Source organism: Thermobia domestica, chromosome 5, assembly GCF_964235325.1.
Source record: "Thermobia domestica chromosome 5, izTheDome1.hap1.1, whole genome shotgun sequence".
Taxonomy (NCBI): domain Eukaryota; kingdom Metazoa; phylum Arthropoda; class Insecta; order Zygentoma; family Lepismatidae; genus Thermobia; species Thermobia domestica.
The window spans coordinates 166,910,815-166,931,522 of record NC_137458.1 but is presented as its reverse complement, the minus strand read 5'-3'; the positions used below and the strand labels follow the sequence as shown (position 1 = coordinate 166,931,522).

The 20,708-nt window shown below is 34.9% G+C and overlaps 1 protein-coding gene across 2 annotated transcripts in view; it reads right to left on the bottom strand.

Moving 5' to 3' along the window:
- LOC145686253 (uncharacterized) overlaps positions 1-20,708 on the bottom strand; it is a 38,290-nt gene that overhangs the window by 11,522 nt on the left and 6,060 nt on the right. For both annotated transcript variants that reach the window (XM_081759367.1, XM_081759368.1), the window contains exon 2: positions 8,777-8,851. In XM_081759367.1, coding sequence (XP_081615493.1) covers positions 8,777-8,851 — 75 coding nt within the window. The remainder of the gene's footprint in view (positions 1-8,776; positions 8,852-20,708) is intronic.

The following is a 20,708-nucleotide window of genomic DNA, read 5'->3' as shown; positions in this document are numbered from 1 at the left end:
TTTTTTGCAATCGATACAGCATTACAAAAATAGCTTCAATCTCCGTGAACCTTCTATTCAAACCAGAAGTTTTAGACATTAAACGCAATTTCTTCAATTTTCAGCAGAAAATGGCCAACTTCATTACAAAAATAGAAGGAATCTATTTTGAAGGTTTTGACATGAAAAATGAACACCGAAGATTTTAAAATTGTGCCACTGTGATCAAGACAAACATGATTTTATGAAACTGGAGGATAGATATTCAAGGATTTTCAACTATTGTGCTTATTTTTGTTCTAAAAATTGTAGTTATCCATATTGGATGAGAGAATAAGACGAAGCAGCAAACTTTTCTTACATGATATCCGCTATAGGTGCGAATTCAATGACAATTCAGACTGGACAAGTGTGACATTGAGCCGTGCTTTTTTCTTATCTACGAAGGGCCGTTTATCTCAAGTTGCAGTATATCTTGTGCACAAAAATATGAACGTGACTACTGTCTCCTGTTCCAATTTCTCTAGGCGTGGTAAACACTGAGAGCAACATGCATTCAATTGACGTTTCAATTAATGCTTGTAAAATCTAGTCCGCATTCATCAGTTAAAATAATGCAACGAAGGAATGCTTTACCTTCTGTTTTACAACGTCGCAAATGAATGTAGTATATTTTAAGGACGCCAAGGTGATTTGTTAATACCTAGTACACAGCTGGTATTACATATTCAATACAATTCCAAATTCTTTAAATGACCACCGGCAAGTCAATTTCCAGAAATATGCGAAGTACATTTAGGTGATGTAAATTGTTCCGTTATGAAAGTGCTTTCCACTGTGTTACTGGACTGCTGATTTATGGTCACCTTGAAATACGGTTGCCCATATGCCACATTACTACAGGGTAAGAACTCAGTCACCACGAGTCTGGTGAATATATAATTTCTTCCACGTGCTGCAACTTGAAACTTTATGAATACTTGTAAACATTATTTAGGTATATAAGATAGATAGATAACACCCACACTTTCACTGAAGCAATAATTTGAGACTAATACAGTGGCTCAAAAGAGTATTGGTCAGAAAAGAGGTATGAGAAAAGTAGGAATAGTAGAACAACCATGTTACGTGCGATCGTAAAACTTATGATGGACATTCATGTACATGTCTTTGTGATGTACGTACCCAGACAATCGGAATCTGCCCTGTTTTTTTTTCAACAGAACAGCAATATTGGAGCTCGGGAGGCATTCAACGCCAAATAAGTATTGGGCGAGCAAACATCTTGTTCGTAATAAACACGAGCTCTGAGGTGGCCTCACCCTCAAGCCCTTGTGTCTTTATACACAAGATACTCTAGTTGTAGGAAAGTGGACAGCAGTAACGTCGTGCCTTTCGCGAAGCAGCAATGGGGAGAAAAGCGAAGGAAACAACAGAGGAAGAAAGGATGATTGTAGTGAAGCTGTTTCGGAATTGAAAATAGTTTTCGGAAGTCAGCTAAAACTATTCAAAGGCCAAGAACAACGGTTTAAAATATTGTTCACGGTTATAAGAAAACAAAAAGAGAAGATAATATACAGAGAAGTGTCCGCCCGTCAAAGCTTTCAGTGACAGCAAAACGAAACATTGTGCGTCAAGTGGCCAAAAATTCGAGATTAAGTGCGCCTAACTTAGCAGCTGAAGTTGAACGTGATATGGGAGTAAGTGTGTGCTGCAACCATCAGAAATGTTCGTGATAGCGGATATAGGGGGAGAACAGCCCGTCGAAAGCCCTATATAAGCAAGGCGAACAAGGAAAAGAAATTGACGTAAGCGAAAGAGCACAAAAATGACTTATGAGTTCTGGAAAACAATCATTTTTACCAATGAGAGTAAATTTAATATCTTCAAGGCCAGGGTTGGATCGTTTAAACCAGCTGGTTAAAAAAAAAAAAGTTCGTAAAAGGGTAAGTGTTCGTAAGATCTTGGTGAACACACATTTGTGAGTTATCACGTTTCACTCTCGTATATTATTTGTATTATATTCGGACTTAAATTCCTCATTCATTACTCAAAGATACTAAAGCATTTTTTTTTAAATATAAGTTTATGAATGCTTCTTTTGTGATTTTTTTAGTGTATCATTGTTATGCAATTGCAATCAAAGAAAATTCTAAATATTGTTTCGTTTTAATAATGTTTACTATTGATAAAATACACCGAAATGCCGTACTTTTTTGGGGTGGGGTGGGGGGACAAACCTCATGAGAGGCATTTATTGAAATCAGAAGTATCTTTGGTATCTATTTATGTATAAATTGGTCAGAGCCAACGTGGATTAAAAAAAATTCGTATCTTTATTTACTTTTCTTATTAATATGCAAATTAAGTTGTGGTATTTCTTTAACTTGCACTAATAAAAGTAGTAGTGAACTAACTTTGACTAAATTAGCTCTTCTGTACTCTGCAGTATTTTGAAATTGTCCACATGTAATTCTGTACAATGGTTTCGCTTCTGCAACTGTTTATCTTTTTATTCTTTTGAAATGATTCTTGATAATTATATTAACAAGTATGTAAAGATCAGTACACCGTATTATTATCAGGAGTCCTTCGTGAGTGAGTCGGCAGATGTATCGCATTTATGCCTAATTAGTCCCGGTTTCGAGTTCAAATGGAGGACAATTTCTCTCGGATGTAAGCCGAAAAGCCGTTCTAATTCCGCTTTAAGCTTATGTGACCCCTTTCAGCATAACCTGTTTGTTGCATAATAACACCAAGGAGAAACAAACTTATTTCTGTAAATATGTGATATAAATGCATAGAGCAAATTATTTAAACCAAAAGAACCATCGTTTTTTTTTGTTTTTTTCAATAAAAACCATGGTTTTTGCCAACCCTGTTCAGGACAGACGGGCGTGTGATAGTGTGGAGAAAGAAGAATGCAGAACTAGATTAGAAAAAATCTGACAGCCACTGTGAAACATGAAGGGGCTTCGATTATGATATGGGGTTGTATGAGTGCAAATGGTGTGGGTGATTTATGCTTTACTGAAGAGACAATGGACCACAAGGCTTACATCAACATTCTGAAGACACATCTTTCAAATGTGGAAAAAATTGGGTCTCCCTCCACCATATGTCTTCTCACAGGATAATAATTCCAAGCATACAGCTCTAAATACCCGGCTCTGGTTGTTATATAACATCTCGTTGGATGGAAACGTCACCACAATCACCCGATATCAACCCAATCGAGAATTTATGGCACTGCATGGAACAAAACATTTGAAAACATAACATCTCCAACAAAATGGACCTGAAAAGTGTATTACTAGCAGAATGGGGTAAAATTTATCGTGAGACCACAGACAGCTTGGTGCATTCGACGCCGAAGAGGTTGTGTACAATCCTCAGAAGTAACGAAGGACCTACCAAATACTAAGAATGTAACAATGTTGGAAAAAATTGTAATCATTCTTGACTGCCCAATACTTTTTTGGTGACAAATGTAATAAGTTTATTTTATCTTTTTAGTTTTGTTCTCTTGACATGGCTACTGCTTTCTTTCTTTTATCTTATATGTGACATGGGATAATACATAAGCTGACAGTACAGTGAATGTTCGTTTATTACTGCATTATTGACAGACCAATACTTTTTTTGAGCCACTGTATGTAAATACGTTCACAAACCTCTCCAGAACACAGCTTGTTCATCATTTGTCAGACATATCACTGGAAGAGTAGTTGTCAATTAAATACGTGGCAATTACTTAATGTTTTTTGGAAGAGGAGGTTAATGTCATTCTAATGCTGTATCTACGGATTATAGTTCTCATTTCTTGGCTCTCATAAATTGGAACACCAATGTACAGTGGAGTCTCGTTAATTCGAACTTGGATAATTCGAACATAAGTCCATTCCCCTTGAAAACTGTATTGAAAACAATAGTAAAAAATCGTGGCTAAATCGAACTTTTGAACCTATGTTTTGGATAATTCGAAGTAAATACACTTGAAATATTTTAATGTTGGGCAGATGTAAACAGAGAAATACAGTTTTAACGTGTTTTCAGTTATCCAGATGCAGCCATAGGGAAGAGTAATACAAAAGATGAATAGAAAATCTATGTAATGATAAAGATGAAGGTGAGTTGGGGAAGAAGTAAAGATAGAGAACGTGTACCAATCTCATCTTGTTTTAGAATTGGTTGAAAATTTAAGATGAATTATTGATAAAGTCAACTAAATGTTATTAATATCGTATTCTACGCAATACATGAAATTCAAGATTTATTGACCGTACAAAAACAAATTTAAGCAAATGAGGTTTACGACTTCCTAAAAGTGAGAACAGAATATTCAAATTGTTACTGGTGTTTAATTGTTTGGGCTATTCAACGTATGTTGAAGTGTTGTACGTAAATATATTTTCCATTGTACACGTAGTCGTCGTTAGTTTGCGGTATTCGATCACGCAAATAATAATCTGCTTTAAAGGTAAAGTCTACACCATATGAATATGTTTTTGATGCACAGTACTTTGGTTTGTTTGTTGTTATATATGTGAAAATGAATGTTGTTGGATAATTCGAAGTTTTTTCGTGTCCCCTTGGACTTCGAATTAAAAAGAGTTTATTGTATTTCTTTACTGCTTTATGTTTATTCATCTCATTTATATTATCATTATCGTTTCTGGTTAGAAATACTGTATTTTTGTATTTTGATTTCAAGCTTTTTCAATTATTAATTTCGTTAAATAATACCGGTACAAAAATTGACTGACAATTCTGACCACAGCAAAGTTTGTTATAAGAATGTGCTGAGGCAGAATAAATGTACTTCTTTCTTTCAAAACAGCCTTATCGTATCTTGGGAGTCAAGATTGATCACTTCAAGCCCGAAACATTAAAGAAATTACATTTGGTCTCACACAGAGGACACAGTGAGGTATTGTTTTATTTCTCTGGGAACGTGTGAATCACAAAAATCAATTTGTGCTTTTCTCCCCTTCCCATTTAATTGAAACATCTTCTGAATGTTTACCAGGGTTGTTTTGTTTAAAACAAATTTTATATACGTTTTAAACATTTTGTTTTAAACACGTGTATTTTTTAAATCTTGTTTTAAACATGTTTATTTTTATTTTATTTTATTTTTGTAAAAAAAAAAAAATTGTCAGAGAAAGAAAATCACAAAAAAGTGATCCCGTTCAGAAGGCTATTTTCTTCCCGTACGGTGTTGCCACCACTTGGTACAATTACCAAATTCAGCCCTTTTTGTCCTTAATCGGCCCGTTGCTACCACGCTGGCATTTTCAGTCCTTTTTGTGAAAAAGGTTGGTACAATTCTATCCAATTCAGCATCATGTAACAGATGCTTGTCACATTTTCAAAAGTGTCAGTAAGACTTTTCCTACATCTCATGATTGAGTTTTTCCTCGTTTTATATATTTTTCTCATATATGGCAATAATACCGTTTTGGTCTATTGGTTACTTTGAAATAGAGGAGCGTTTGATTTTCCTACAATACATACCGAAGATAACTGTTTTCCCTTTTAATTCGCGGCTTCTATTATACTTCCTACGTGCGAGAAATGTTTTATATACTTCCCCAACTGTTCGGGGTGTTCCTATTTGGATGTTTTTAAAAAGTAATTTTTAAAAAAAGCAATTTCTTGATTTGGACTCTTGGAGAAATGGGACGGGGTGTTCTAGAACTTTACTTATTTTAGTTTCGTATTATAGAGCCATGTAATTATTACACTTTGCTAAAATAATGAATTCAGCCCTTTTTTGTTTTAATTTGGTACTATTTTTCAGCCCATTCCAGAACTAGGACTGTGGCAACACTGTTCCCATGTGAATGTTTTGATTTCTCGTGGCTACAGACGATCGATGTGGTGATCCACAATTTATTTCGTCTCTTTTTTCTTTGTTTTTTTTATCGTCTACTGTATTGTTTAAATGTTTATCAGTTAACTTGCGAGAAAGTGAGTCGAAGATTAGATTACTTGTAGAAATTATATTCAAACAATAAATAAAAGAATTATCATTGAAACAAGTTTTTGTGTTGTATTCAGAAAACAAAGGACTCTTTACTAAATTGCGGTTCTGAAATTAAAATATCGCAGGCATTCGTTAATACATACCATACATGTTGGCTCTCAGTCTTCGTACAACTTGGAATCGTTTAACCTGAGTTTTACGGGAAGAAAAAAGGACATCATTTCGAGTAAACCGAAGAAACTAATTTTATACGTTTCGAACAAACTTGGGTTGCAGGATAAATTTGTCTCCAACTTATGGCTTTTTAATAATATTTTTAGATATGGGTCGTTCAGAGCATAAGGATCCAAGTCCATTTTCAAAAAGGTTCATTTTTACTCAGCAAACATAGTATCTTTGTAGCGAAGAGTCCGCAATAAATGAACCAAAAACCATGTGAAAAGCTGTAGTGTGGGCTAGAGTTTCATAGGACAACAGCTAAACAAGGGCGTTTCTAGAACGGAGGAACAGAAGGGCTAATTTCCCCCCTCCCTGCTCATAAATTTAAGATATTGTGTACGTTGTAGCATGAGAATGATTAATAAGTCAAGTTCAAAATGTCATAGTCAATGATGCATGATTACATTAAATAAATGCAGGGTGTGTAAAAAAGAATACACCGACGGAAAACGTCATATATTCGCAACCACGAATCCGAAAAGAAAGAAAACTACGTGACAAGGTGCAATCTAGAGCTTTTATATGATTACGCTAGAGAGAAGCGTCCGTTTAGAGGTCATCCGCCCTCCTACCGCCTACCCTGAATTTTAAATTTTGGGACAGTAATGCAGATTTAGAAACCTTTTGCTGAGCAAAGTCCAACGGAATAAAATTGAAGTCCTTACGCCGAATAAATACGGAGTTTGATCAGTTAAAATCCATTTGAATTGGCCGCAAGGAGGTATAGGCTTATATTGCTCTTTCGTTTTTTTTTTTTTTATTTCTTTCTTTTTAACCCAAGGATTCCAAATATGGCTGTACTTAAAGAGTTTCGGGCCTGCTTAAAATTCTGGAAATTGTGCCTAAGCAACTTTCCAGTTTGGTCATCTATATTTCCCCCGTATTTATTCGGTGTAAGGACTTGTTCTGTTGGGCTTTGCTTATCAAAAAGTTTCTAAATCTGTCTTATTGCCCCCAAACTCTGAAATTCAGAGCGGGGGTGGGCGCGGATGCCCTCCTGCCCCCACTGACGCCCCTGTCTAGCGGCCGTCATGAAACTAGCCCGCACTCTTTCACATGGTTTTAGTTTCATTTATTTCGTACTCTTGACTGCTAAGATATTACGTTTTGAAATAGCGTTCATTTGCTGAGCAAAACTGAACATTATTGAAAATAGACTTGGATCCATTGTGCTCTGAATGTTCCAAATATTGTTTCTCTTCAATACAACTACTGATTTAAACAACAACCAATACAAGGACTTGCAGAAAATATTCTAAAATTAGCACAATATGAAGTGTGCTTGAAACATCACTTTCGAAAATGTATTATTTTAAAATTATTTTATTAGCATCAGTATTCCGAAACAGCAATCAAATTTTTGCAACTACAATTTCACCCAGCTCCAGGTGATCAACTGAGTAAAAATTATGTACATGTGTGCAAAATTCCAATAATAATACAATTATTTGAGACAAATACTATAAAAAATGTCATATTAAATCCAATTGTCATTCGAAAGTCACTTTGCAAACCATTGGTGTTACAAAAATTAAATTAGGTATTTAAAAAAAAAAAAAGCGTTATCAGTGACAACTTACGGAAATACAAAGTCAGCATTTTGAATCTGATACGGACACTCAAAAGTCATTTCCAAAACCGCTGATGCTACAAAAACGAAATTTGATATATTAAGGTGCATTATCACCAGTGTACTACGAAAATATTTAATCTTTTTTTCGAAAACAATCTTGAACAACAAGTGGCCAATAAAAGTTCATTAAAAAATATATAAAAGCCATTTTGTCAAACGATTTTATTTCTGTTATCAATGTTGCACTAATCAGTATATACAGGATGAATCCGTAATACTGGTTGCAAATAAAAAGTCTTAAATAAGTTATTACACGATTTTGAAATATGTTTTAAACTGTTCAAAATATTTAAAACATGTTTTTTTTTTTTTTTTAAGTTCATGTTTTAAAACATGTTTAAAACATTTTGAACATATTTCTCATGTTTTAAACACGTGTTTTGTTCTTTTTCAAAAAAAGAACTATTTTTTTAACCCTGATGTTTACTGAACTGACTGATATTTTTTATTTCCAAGCCATTTCCAGGACGGCCAGGGGACTGCGGGGGTTCAGTGGTAGAGTGCTCGCCTCTGTCTAATAGAGACCCTAGCTCGATCCTAATTCCCACAAGTGGACTTTGTGATGGACAAACATTGTATCAGTGTTTTTCTTCCTTTGGGTTCTCCCGTTTCCTCCCACTTTCATCATTTCACTATAATCATCCATGCCATCACAGTCTCAATATTAAATTAAAAATAAAAATAAAATAAAAAAGGATGACCAATGTGTAGTTAACATTTAGATTTGAACAAATCCCTTCATGAAGCCATTATTTAAACCATCCAAGGAAAATAAGGATTTTTTTATTTTTATTTTGATTGTATCAAATTCATCATAGCTTCTATATTGCTTTATAAGAATTTGCAACTGATTCTGCTTTTTATAAAGGCAGACACAAAATAAAATCTGTTTTCAGAACTTCTTTACTAACTTTCTATTGTAAATATTACATATAACTTTAAAAAATATATCTTACCTCCAATTCTTCTTTAGTAATCCGAGTTTTTTCGAGTATAGAAATGATCTCAACGACGGCTGACATGTCCACAACCTGAAAAATACAAAACCAGTTTGAAATTATGTCCAGTTTTATTAAAAACTGCATGAAAGCCTATTACTATACATTTCATCAGTAATTAGCAGGACAATCTAAACTTAATTCAGTTAGAATTTAACAATCATAAGCATGTATAAAAACTCATTTTCTCAGTAACAATAAGCCCTAACATTACAAACTAAAATGGACTATGGCAAGCAACATAATTTTCTTTTGGGCTCTGCATGATCAGAACGTCAACTCTTACTGCCTGTCTCTATCAACTGGCAATTGCCAGCTTACATCTCAACTCCCTGATTGCTTCACAATGTTGCGTCAATACTGAAAATTCTGTTCCCACTACGAATCGAACACTAATCATGCACACCACAGACACACATGAACTAAATAGTATTGCCATGGGATTCTGACTTTGCATGATAATCTGTGTACCCGCCAACCGGACTCAAACACCGGTCGAGGCTTGGAAAACACGTTAATAGTAGGTTCCATTCTTCATAATCTCGCATTCCGTAAGAACGCAAAACAATTCAAACAACTGAAGAACCTAAATATGTTCATAACTCAAAATACAGATATGAAGCCTACGGGTGCCTCAATTCAACTTCAGAAAAATACGCGTACACTGGGAAATGTGAAATTCAAGTGCTTCTATTTTAGCAGCAAAAAAAATTTAGCTAGTTCCTTCCTATGAACTTGTTCGAAATAAATCACTTTACTTGAACTATTAGTAAATTTATACTAGTACTGCTAAGACGAGACAAAAAAGGTTAGCCTACAAATATATCTTTCGAAGTAAGGTGTTGAAATTGATGATCTCATTACCACCTAAGATACTGAAATAACAGGATCACAAAAAGACAAATAATACGCACAGCTACGCGGACTTTAACAAAAACTTGCAAATCATGAAACTTAGTCATTTCTCCAGTATACCGGAAATGAAACCAACATTATTTTACCAAATTTGAATCGTAAATTATAACAGTCCCTTTTCATTTCGCTGCAAATTGCTAAAGGTCGAAATCCAAACTTTGTTACGTATTTTCTGAGAATGGTGCTAGCAGTGGTGCCCCATGGAGGTACACTCTCCAACCTCAGAAGTTTTTATGCCCATTCCCTCCTCTCAAAATCTGTATTCCAGTTACAGAACATATTTTTACAGGTCTTGTCTGAAAGAAGAACTTTGGGCATTTTGTATTAACATTGAAAAATCCTACAAAAATCTAGCTCAAGAAACGATTAAAAGATGGAAGAAGTCAAATACTTGTACTTACCATAATACTTGAACTGGAAACGAAAAATGCTTTTATTGATAATGGACAAGAGACAAACACAGAGGAGGAAGCAAGAAATGAGTTAAATACAAACACTAGGACAATCACAATACGGGTAGGACACGCGGGCGACAAAGAAACAAAAACTTGAGAAATCTTTCGGTGGTCAACTCAGAGAAGTGATGGTAAGTCTGCTGATACGGCAAAGTCGGCTCGAAGCTGAGCCTGATGAGGACAGCTTACGAGCAAATGTTGAACACTGTATAGCTGCACACGCCACACAATGGTGAATCTTCGACACGAAGGAAAAATCCACGTGTCAAGTGCGAATGACCAATGCGAAGTTGAGTTAGAATTCGTTCTTCCTGTCGGGAAGATCTTGAGCTTTCATTAATGATCCGTCTCCTGAGCCTAAAGGACATAATAGTGGGGCGTGAAACAAAAAAGTTGCATTCTTTTTATTAACATCTCCCAGATACTGTAAAGTTCGTTTGAAAGTTGTACTGAAAATAGATACAAGTGATTATTATATTCAGAAGAAGAAAAATCTGCTCATGCTTATAGATAAGATTCAATGTCAGGATTACCATTTGAAAGCATAAGGTTTGTCTCAGCTGAAGACACCAATAGCAAACTCGATTTTCAATAGGAAAGAAAACATGGTTATGAGATGGACTACTTCGCAAGATGAAAACAAGCATTAGATATCCATAACATAATAATGTCAACATTGCAACAAATATATAAATTCAAATGCTGTTTAGAAATCCGCCATTAGTATTGAAGTATCACTAACAGGTTCACGAGTTATTTCTTCAATAATGTAATTCACTCTGGTTGGAGTATGAGTTAATATATGAATTATACACAAGTTAAAAATTTATATCAAATTACGAGAGTTCGAGAAGAAACTTCTCGTTTGAGCATGTGCGAAAAGTTATGATAGCGACACCCGCCTTGTGGTGGAATGAGCACTAGGTCGCACGCAGTGATCACTGGGAAAGTTGTAGGTTACTCTTCCGCTGGATAAAATGAACGCTGCGATGAAAAATGTTTAGCGCTTTACAGTAACAAGCTTTCTGTGGGCGAAACATTTGCAGCTGAGATTCATTCCGCAATGTTTAAGGACCAAACGTAATGACTGAAGGTGTTACGCGCTTAAAGATGGATGAACTATAAAGTGCATGATGGAAAAGAAGTGGCCGCCCTTCTGTAGTCAATGATGAACTTGTGCAGACAATTGACAAAACAACTGTGAAATCCGTCGGTTAATAGCTTCTGAACTTCTGTCAGTTTCCGACAATTTCTCAGACTTATGATCGAGCTACCGCAAGTTCTCTGCTCGTTGGATACCAAAGTTCCTTTGAGGAGCACAAAACATTGCGGATGGGTATTGCTTTCGATTTTCTCTCCCGCTATACCAAGGAGAACAATTTCTTATTATTGCCAGTCAGTAAGACGTGGGTGTCATACATAAACGCCGTACAAAAAGAGCAAATAAACCCACAAAAGCCAAAAGCTCGGCAAACGCTGTCAAAGACAAAAATCCGTTCCATTCTGAAAAAAACGAACCTAATTAGATTTAAATACTGGAAATGTGAGGACAGTAGCCTACTGTGTTTATTACTTTAACTGAATATTTCTTTCCTCTGTGGGAACGTGTTCAGCACCATTTTTATCACTGCGTCATCGGCTGTCACTACAGTTTCTCTCTTAAAGAACAATCTGTACACAGTATTCCGTAGATTTCATTCCGGTTTTTGATTACCGTTAATAGTTTACCCGTAGTTGCAGTCCGTTCGCTGTTGTTTTCGTTAAAGAACTCTTATTAAAATCGTGTGAGTGAGTGAAAATGAAATCTAAGTTTCACGTCCCACAGATTAAGTTTCACGGCTAGGCTAAAGGAGACTGTGATGATGAGAAATGAATAAAATAGTGGAATGGAGAAAATGGGAGGAAACTGGAGAATCCCGAGAAAACACCCACACACGGTGTTTGTCCACCACAAAGTTCACTTTGCGGGGTCTAGAATGGAACCTGTGACCCCAAGCACCAGAGGTGAACGCTCTACCACTGACTGACAGTGAGAGAAATTCCTACACAAACTGTTCTTGAAAAGAAAAGACGTAATAATACAAATGGTGCCTAGGGCGTTCCCAGAGAGGAAATATTCAATTTCACTAACAAACACGAAGGCACAAGGGAAGTCACTTTTCTTATGCACATATGCCTTACTGGAAATAATGGAAATATAGGTCCCAGTTTTGATGGGTAGTAGTTTTGCCTCAGATTAATATTCCGTAGAAAGTAAAATACAGAATGTAATTAAAAATAAAGCTTCACAATCAGTAGTCCGTGGACCTCCAGAGGGCCGCTAAAGATTGAAAGGAGGTAAGCGAAACATTTTCATTAAACTTTATTATGTTGTTCACATATAGGATATTTGTGATGTACACCCTATTCCAAACACATGACCCCATTGATTATAGCTGTTTTCAACTGAAAATTCTTCAAGTCCAACTTCGGATATCTTCGGAATCAGTAAATCAGAGATGTCAAAGTTCGAGCTCCCAAGGGCAGGATTCAACTTGGCAACTGAAAAAACAGTACAATGTTTTTTCTTCTTTTAAGTGTAAGAAGACATTTTGAAATGCTATTAAGTGAAAAAAAAAAAAAAATAATAATATTCATTGAAACTTAATGTTACAGCATTTCGAAACTATGTATATATGTTAAGTACATGATGGTTTTGTCACGCTTCCATACGTAATCTGAAAGGACATTTACAATGAAAGCAAAGACAGCAAACATAATTCTCGCATCCATTTAGAATGAACAAGACAAAGGAGAGAAAAAAGCATTTCCAACAGATTTGAATGTCAGTGTCTACGAAATTTAATCATATTTTTTCAGGAAAAAAAAAATCAGCACGGGTGTTCGTGTTAGCTCAGTAGTAGAATGAGGGACTTCTAATCGTAAGGCCGCGGGTTCGATTCCCATTTGGGACAAACTTTTTGGTTTGTAATTATATATTCATCAAAGCATGAATAATTATATATAATAATTACATTAAAATAAATCCGTTTTATGTCTACTCACAATAATTTCAGAACATAAGTATTATTACGTTTAAAATATAACATCTAAGATGTGGCGGGTGTTGACAAACTTCGGTATGTTGTATGTGAATGTTCAATACAAATTAAGTAAAATGTGTAATAGCAATACATAAGTATATATAGTGTTTTTGTCTTAGCTATTTGTCATATAGAAGTTACTTTTCAATATTCTCACTACTGAAGGAGATTTTACGTTCTTAAAGATAGTAGTATAATCGCTATATATAAAATATTTGAATCTGGCGTTTGTTTATTCACTGCTGAAGTTCAGTATTATTATATATGCACTTTATTTACCTAATACATTAATACAGTATGCAGAGTAAAATGAACTGTTTATTGTATAATTAGAGAAAAGCGGTTTGTTCTAATCTTTTGAACGAGAGGGAGAAACATACGTAATTGGTCAAACACTTTCATCTTCAGGTTTCATGACATATCTTTAAGAACCAACGTTGGTCGAATACGTAGCATTAAAAAGTCATTAATTGAATTTTTGAATTCCGAACTTCGAAATTTAATACTTTCGCCATTGTAAAAAATGAAAATCCCACAACCAAAAATATAAAACTTGAAAGGTTTGTAAATCTTCGCTTTCACTAATTAAGTAATGGAAGTAAATATATATAAAAAAAAAAAAAAAAATTCATTGCCATTTTCTCTTAAGTGTGGTCTATTACATGGTCGACAAATTTTCTATTTTCTTTCCCTGCCTCCAGCCATACTGGGAAACAAGGCCCCACAGGCCTTAACAATTCTTGGAGGACCTGCATTAAGTCAACTGTCCGTTAGAATACGTTTCACTCGGGGCAAGACTGCCATTTAGTCTTGCTGGAACTGAATGGCACCATAAGCCTGAAGTACTCGTAGTTACGGCACCATCCATGATGCTATTCATGATAAGCACTGTCCTGGTGCCCTTCAATTCTGTGAAGGGGTCCTGCGCCAACCCAATTAATAGATATCGGTATATGACAACTGCAACTGCAAGCAGTCACATATCCAGAGTAGTATCGGGTGCCTTTCGGATGATACACAACATAGCATCCATCATTCGATGCTTTGAATATGGATTCATTTGAGAAAACTATATTTTCCTAGTTAAGACGCACATTCGCACGTCGAGACTGTAAAGTCTGTGTTCGTCTGAGTTTTTCCTTCACGGCAGCAACACGGTTACGTAACCCATCACAATGAAGCCTTCGGGGAGCTGTCTGCGTATTGCCAGGGAACTATTAAGCTTTCCTTAGCTATCTAGACGTTCTTAGTGGGTCTCTACTGGGCTTAGTTTACTAATCTTGCATCTTCCGCCTCGGTAGACACATGAAGAGGACCAGAAGATCGCAAATTACCAATATGGTCTATAATATGATATTGCTGAATCTACAACCTGGCTGTAGCGGCCAGGATACGTATTCGTCTGCCAGTTGCAGATGCAGTATAGCCAGAGTTATTGGAATTTTCACCAGTGTTAATTTGGAGGGGAGGAGAAAAAACCTACGCACACACACACAGACAAACTTCATAACTCAGAAATAACCACCTTCAAAAATATACTTCAAGACTCGCATTGAAATAATAACAATGTGTTTATAATTACTTTCTTCAATTGTGCTTTTTAGTACACGCTTAGTTCCAAAATTGGCTTCAAATATAAATTTAACAATACAATTGGAAAAAAAAAAAAAAACGTATGGGAATCATGCATAAAGAATTTTGTATGTGCTCCATCGAATTTACTGTAACAGTGTTCAACTATAATATTCAGAAATGAAAATGATATCGTTTGTGCTCGCACCACGAGGAAATGACTAAACTTTTTAAAATTCTTGGACATAAATGTAAGTATGGCGTACCTCGAACTGGATTTTTATCATGCTACTTTGATTAAAATGCATATTCTAAAGGGGGCGATGAGCGAAGGATCAAAATCTATGCGCAAAATTGAGTACGTCACAATTCTATCAAGTCATGAAACTCGGTATATAAACCCCTCACTAAAAGTAAGTGGACCTGTCTCTCTGCATGTAAGAAATCCTGTTTTAAGGAGTGAAGGGATGCACTGCCTATAATTTCTTTCTTCATATTGAAAGTGATGTTGCGTTGTTGTTTGTGATCGCATCATGGGAACACGGTTGAACAAATTGAAATAAAGTTTTGAACATAATACCCTCTTAAGCTGGGTTTTTATCGTATTACGAATTCAAGGGCGTCTAATAGTATCTCATGAGCTCGCCAAGGAAGAAAAAATTCTGTATATGAATTACTCATTAAATGTAAGGGTACAAGTCTCTCCGTTTTTGAAAATTTCCATTTTAAGGGGAGAGAGATTTTCTATTATTCCTTATTTCACAATGAATGCGATGCTGCTCGTTGTTTGTGATCGCAACACGGAGAAACGGTTGGACAGTTTGAAATAAATTTTGGAGCAGAGTAGCTACCCTGAGCTTTTTTAAAAAATTGATATGTTACTCTGACTAAAGGGCGCTTCCTAATCGAAGAGGAGGGAGATACAAATATAAGCCAAAAATACGTATTTCATGAGCCTGTCAAGTTAGGAAGATGAAACAACCACCACAAACCAGATGTTATATTTTAAACATAATAATTACTTACGTTCTGAAATGATTATATGCATATACATACAAATAGTTTATTTTAACGTAATTATCCTATATAATTAATTATGCATTGAGGAAAATAGCATTACATATCAAAAAGTGACCCAAGTAGGAAACTATCTCACGACCTTACGATTAGAAGTCTAACAGTTTACCACTGAGCTAACATGAACAATCAACAACTCTGCTGAGTTCCTTCTGAAGAAATATACCTGAATTTCTAAGACAATGACATTCATACCTGTTGCAAATGTTTCTTTTTTCTTCTGTGTCTTTTTCATTCCACTATGGATTGGAGAACTATGTTTGCTGTCTTTCCTTTCACTAAAAATGTTCTTTTACGTACAGAAACGTAGGTGACAAAACCAGCACGTGTTCAACGTATGCATAGTTTCGAAACTTATTTTAATGAATGTTCCTTTTATTTCACACTTCAACATGTCTTCTTACACTTAGAACAAAAACACATCGGCACAAATTTTTCTCAATTGCGAAGATTGTTTCCCTTTAACTCTGGGGACTCGAACCTGGCATCTTTGGTTTACTGTTTCCGAAGATACCAGAAGTTCGAGAATTTTCAACTCAAAATAGACTAATCAATGTGGTTAATCTTTCTGAAATAAATTGTACATGACCTACTTTCAATCAATTTTAAACAAACAAACAAACAAACATACACACACACACAAACAAACTAGATTAAAAAATGCATCACCTCACATTAGGTGAATGTTGAATCCATCATATTAGGCCTATCTGTTAGAGTCTCCATAGTTCAAAGAGCAATGCTGAATTTTTTAATACTCTGAATTTAGCGAGTGCGGGTTTGGAAAATGAAATGAAATGTTTGAGTTTTACGTCCCACGGTTATGCCGGTTAGGCTAAAGGAGACTGTGATGATGAGAGATGAATGAAATGATGGAATGAAGAAAGTGGGAGGAAACGGGACAACTCCGAGAAAACCCTCGCACACGGTGTTTGTCCACCACAAAGTTCACTTGGTGGAAACAGGGTTTGAACCCGGGACCTCACGCACCAGAGGAGAACGCTCTACCAATGAGCCACTGCGGCCCCAGTCCGTGTTTGGAATCCCACCTAGAGTGTAGGCATTTAATATACTCGTACTCTCGGCTTGAATGGTTAATATCGAACCTGACAGCAGTATACATGTTCACAATGTAAATAGCTAGTATCTTCAATTCATTCGTAGGGCTCGTTTAAGAAATAAATGTAAGATCTGGTCACATGTCAACTACCGGGAATGGTCGAACCCATCAGTCCAATCAGAAAAGCTAGTTCTTTTGCTATTATTCTGAACATGTTTCTGGCAATGACTGACTGAGAGACAACACAGTGAAAGTTGGGTTACAAGAAAATACTGAAAACTAGGAATCAACAAACGAAGGAGAAAAACCTGCTAAAACTTTTATGCCGCCCTTAACACATACTGATGCCAAGGACTACATTACGGTGATTGGAGCTGCCATCCCCTCCAATGATAGAAAGCTTAAAGTATTTTATCACTTATGCAAAATAACTGACAGTAACTTCTAGATGCTTTAATATGTATATTTAACACAGAAAAGGAACTCATCTTGTTTCTGGTGCATTTGTATCCCTGTTAAAACTTAATACTTCAGCCCGCGCTGAGGATATCGTCGCAAACACTATCGCAAACTGGAAGAAATTACTGATACATTATGTAGTTTTTAGTTCTGTAATAATGAAACACTCCAAGTGCTTAAGTGCACATATCATCTTCTGGCAATAGTGTTTTGTACTCAACAAGCACCTATAGTTATACTGTGAATTCTGTAAAGGAAAGCCAGAATATCATTTTTAATAACTAAAATAAATTTCGCACACAGGTGGATAGAACTGGATTATTGCGAGGGAATAGTGCACACTATGAAACAAGTTAGTGACGAGTGAAAATAAGGACAATTTTTCCAAGAATACATTTTACATCTTAAAAATGAATGGACACAGTTCAATATTAAGTGTAAGAATGCCAGACTCACAAACGGGTGTGCATTCACTTATTTGCCAGATAGTAAACAATGAAACGAAGCCACATTAACTTTTATTACACGTTTTGATAGGATCACAAAATTCAGTTAGAGTGCAATTTCATTGATAATTTAATTATTCTCATTTCTCATTGCCTTACATTTAGTATCGAAAGCATGAGACCCGGACAAAAGAAATTAAGAGGTTTTCTTTTAAAGCAAATGCATTCAGCAACTTTACAATTGAATCACGTATTAAGCCTTCCACTATTATACAGGCAAAGCCGTTTCAATAATAGATATCACACTCTCGTTCAGACTGATGTTACCACAATAGTTTGATTTATGTAGTCTAAATGCTAAAATGTTCGTATCACCGCTGGAATCAACAAGATTCACAGATAAATCTATTGTCGAAAGAAAAACTAGCCAATTTGCTCTCTTCTAATGCCCAATTTGTTAAAGTGTTGCTTTAAAAAAAAAACTTGGCGGATGGACAGAAAATACTCTACTTCTTTAGAACTATGTGTACACAATTAATCCGTAACAAGAGTAATAATCATATTACTTCCCTTCTTACCTTAACTAATTCCAAATTTAGTGGAAGGGTGGACCATTTAACTAGATGCGACCTTAAAACTTTTAAAACTAACAGACAAAAAACGTTGAAATTTTGTAACATACAAATATCGGCAGGGGACATTGTTTGACATACTCTAAGATATCACTAGCAACTACGTTAACAGTTACGAACCAAATATAAAGTTATAGTTTATAAAATGGGACTATCTAAGTTATTACACAAGAAATAGTTGAATAATATAATTAAACAGTTTTTAAAAAGAAAAAAAGAAAGAAAAGAAGCTGCCATTCTTTTCCCCAACGAACAGCCGTAACTTTAGGATTTTCAGAAAAGTTTACAGATACTGCTTTAGTCAATTTGAAAGAAAATTAAACGAGCTCCTATAAATGTAGTAAATACAGAAAAACAATATTATTAAAGTAATAATATTGCTTTTATTATTATTAAAGAAATACTACTTTAATGAGATTTCAATTTTCTCTGAAATTCCATAAAAACAGGATACTCAAAGAATGTTTTATTTTTGCATATGCAAGAACTTAAAAGTATAACAATACAGATTTGGGGAAGGTATATTACAGCTGCCCATTCTAATTCCCTACTCTTTACTTGCTCATGATCAATTTTTCTTCAAAAATATTCTTTACGTTAAATATAGAACAATTATATTGTGCAAAATGTTAAAATCTAGAAAAGGAAGACATAACATTAAACACTGGTAATAGCTAATAATCACTGTATTATTAGCTATTAACAGCAGTAACTATGTTTATCTACTGTTTTAAAATATTACTGTAGTAATTTGTTACAAGTAAAAGAAACATAAAATGATACTATTAAGTAACACAATTACTTAGACTGACAGTATTTGACTTGCTTCATTTGGTTTCCGTGTATGAATTATTAGCTTAGCTCAACAAGTTAGCAAAACGAATAATAATAAAAATATTTCAACTAAGAAAAGTTACCAATTTTCTGATTTGTAAAAAACTACAAAAAGCAAAATTTCCTACGAATGGATATTACTATTGGCGCTTTCCTAAATATTGACAGTTCTTTATTTGGAAATAAATAAATATATAAAATCATAAATTGCAGGAAAAAAATAAATAAAATAAACATGAAAATGTAAGTAGGTTAAATTACAGCGATAGTTATATTTATACTTGTATTTCAATCCTTACTTGTACTTGTGGGCAGAATTCACTTTTAAACTATGCACAAGCTGTTTAAGAAAGGAAGAACAACAATATGAAAAAAAAAAGAAATAGATGTAATTTCTCTTTCAGTTGTTATACGTTGTTATTTTGTTAATATAGTAATTCGACGATGTGAAATTGTCATAGCAATACAAAATAAATAATGCATAATTGCGGATCCATCTTGTGAACACTGTATGTACAATTTGTAATGTGTGTAAAAGTTTAATGTGTCACATCTTACAATAAAAGGTAATATCATGATGCCGTGTGTAAATAGTTTTTGATGAAAATCAGTAGTCTTAGTTATATGTAAATATACGAACTGTGGTCGTTACAAAATATTACCAACTCACATGCGGAAAATTCCAAAAGTGCAAGGATTTATACAAAGCGCACTTATGAGGGTACCAATGAGACTGAATCATATTGACATAACTTGGGAGCTTACGATAAATCAAGTTCTTAGTAATAAAACTGATAACCTTGTTGGTGGTAAAAGCTCTTCCCAAATTTTGCGAGATTTTTAGGAAAGAGTTCAAATTTAATTCCTTATATATATATATTCTTTTCTAGATATAATAACTAAAAATGCAGCATGTTTACTAAATGGTGTATAAGAAAAGGAATATTTCAAGCGAGACTAACACTTCATTGGTTAATTTCTTGATAACTGAAACCTCAAAGCAGAACAACAGGCAACGTTGCGACATTGTAACAAAGAAAATGCAGACTGCAGAAAGATTGTCTACTATCTAAAGAAAACTTACGACTGCAGAAATTTTTCTCCTCTGTAAATAAAAATGATTCAGAGCAATTTAATATTTGATACTCATGATAATATACCAGCAAGCTTGAGAGGCGCGAAAGGAAAGAGTACGCGATACCTACAATCGCCAGTAATACTGTGCGTGCAGCCGAGTCAAGATTAGCAGACTGCTGTTCGGGGGCGGGATGCTCGCTGAGCAATTGTACATTGCTTGTCAGTGCTGCTGTCGTGGTTATAACGTGATTGTGATACTTAGAAGATGTTTACCTCTGGT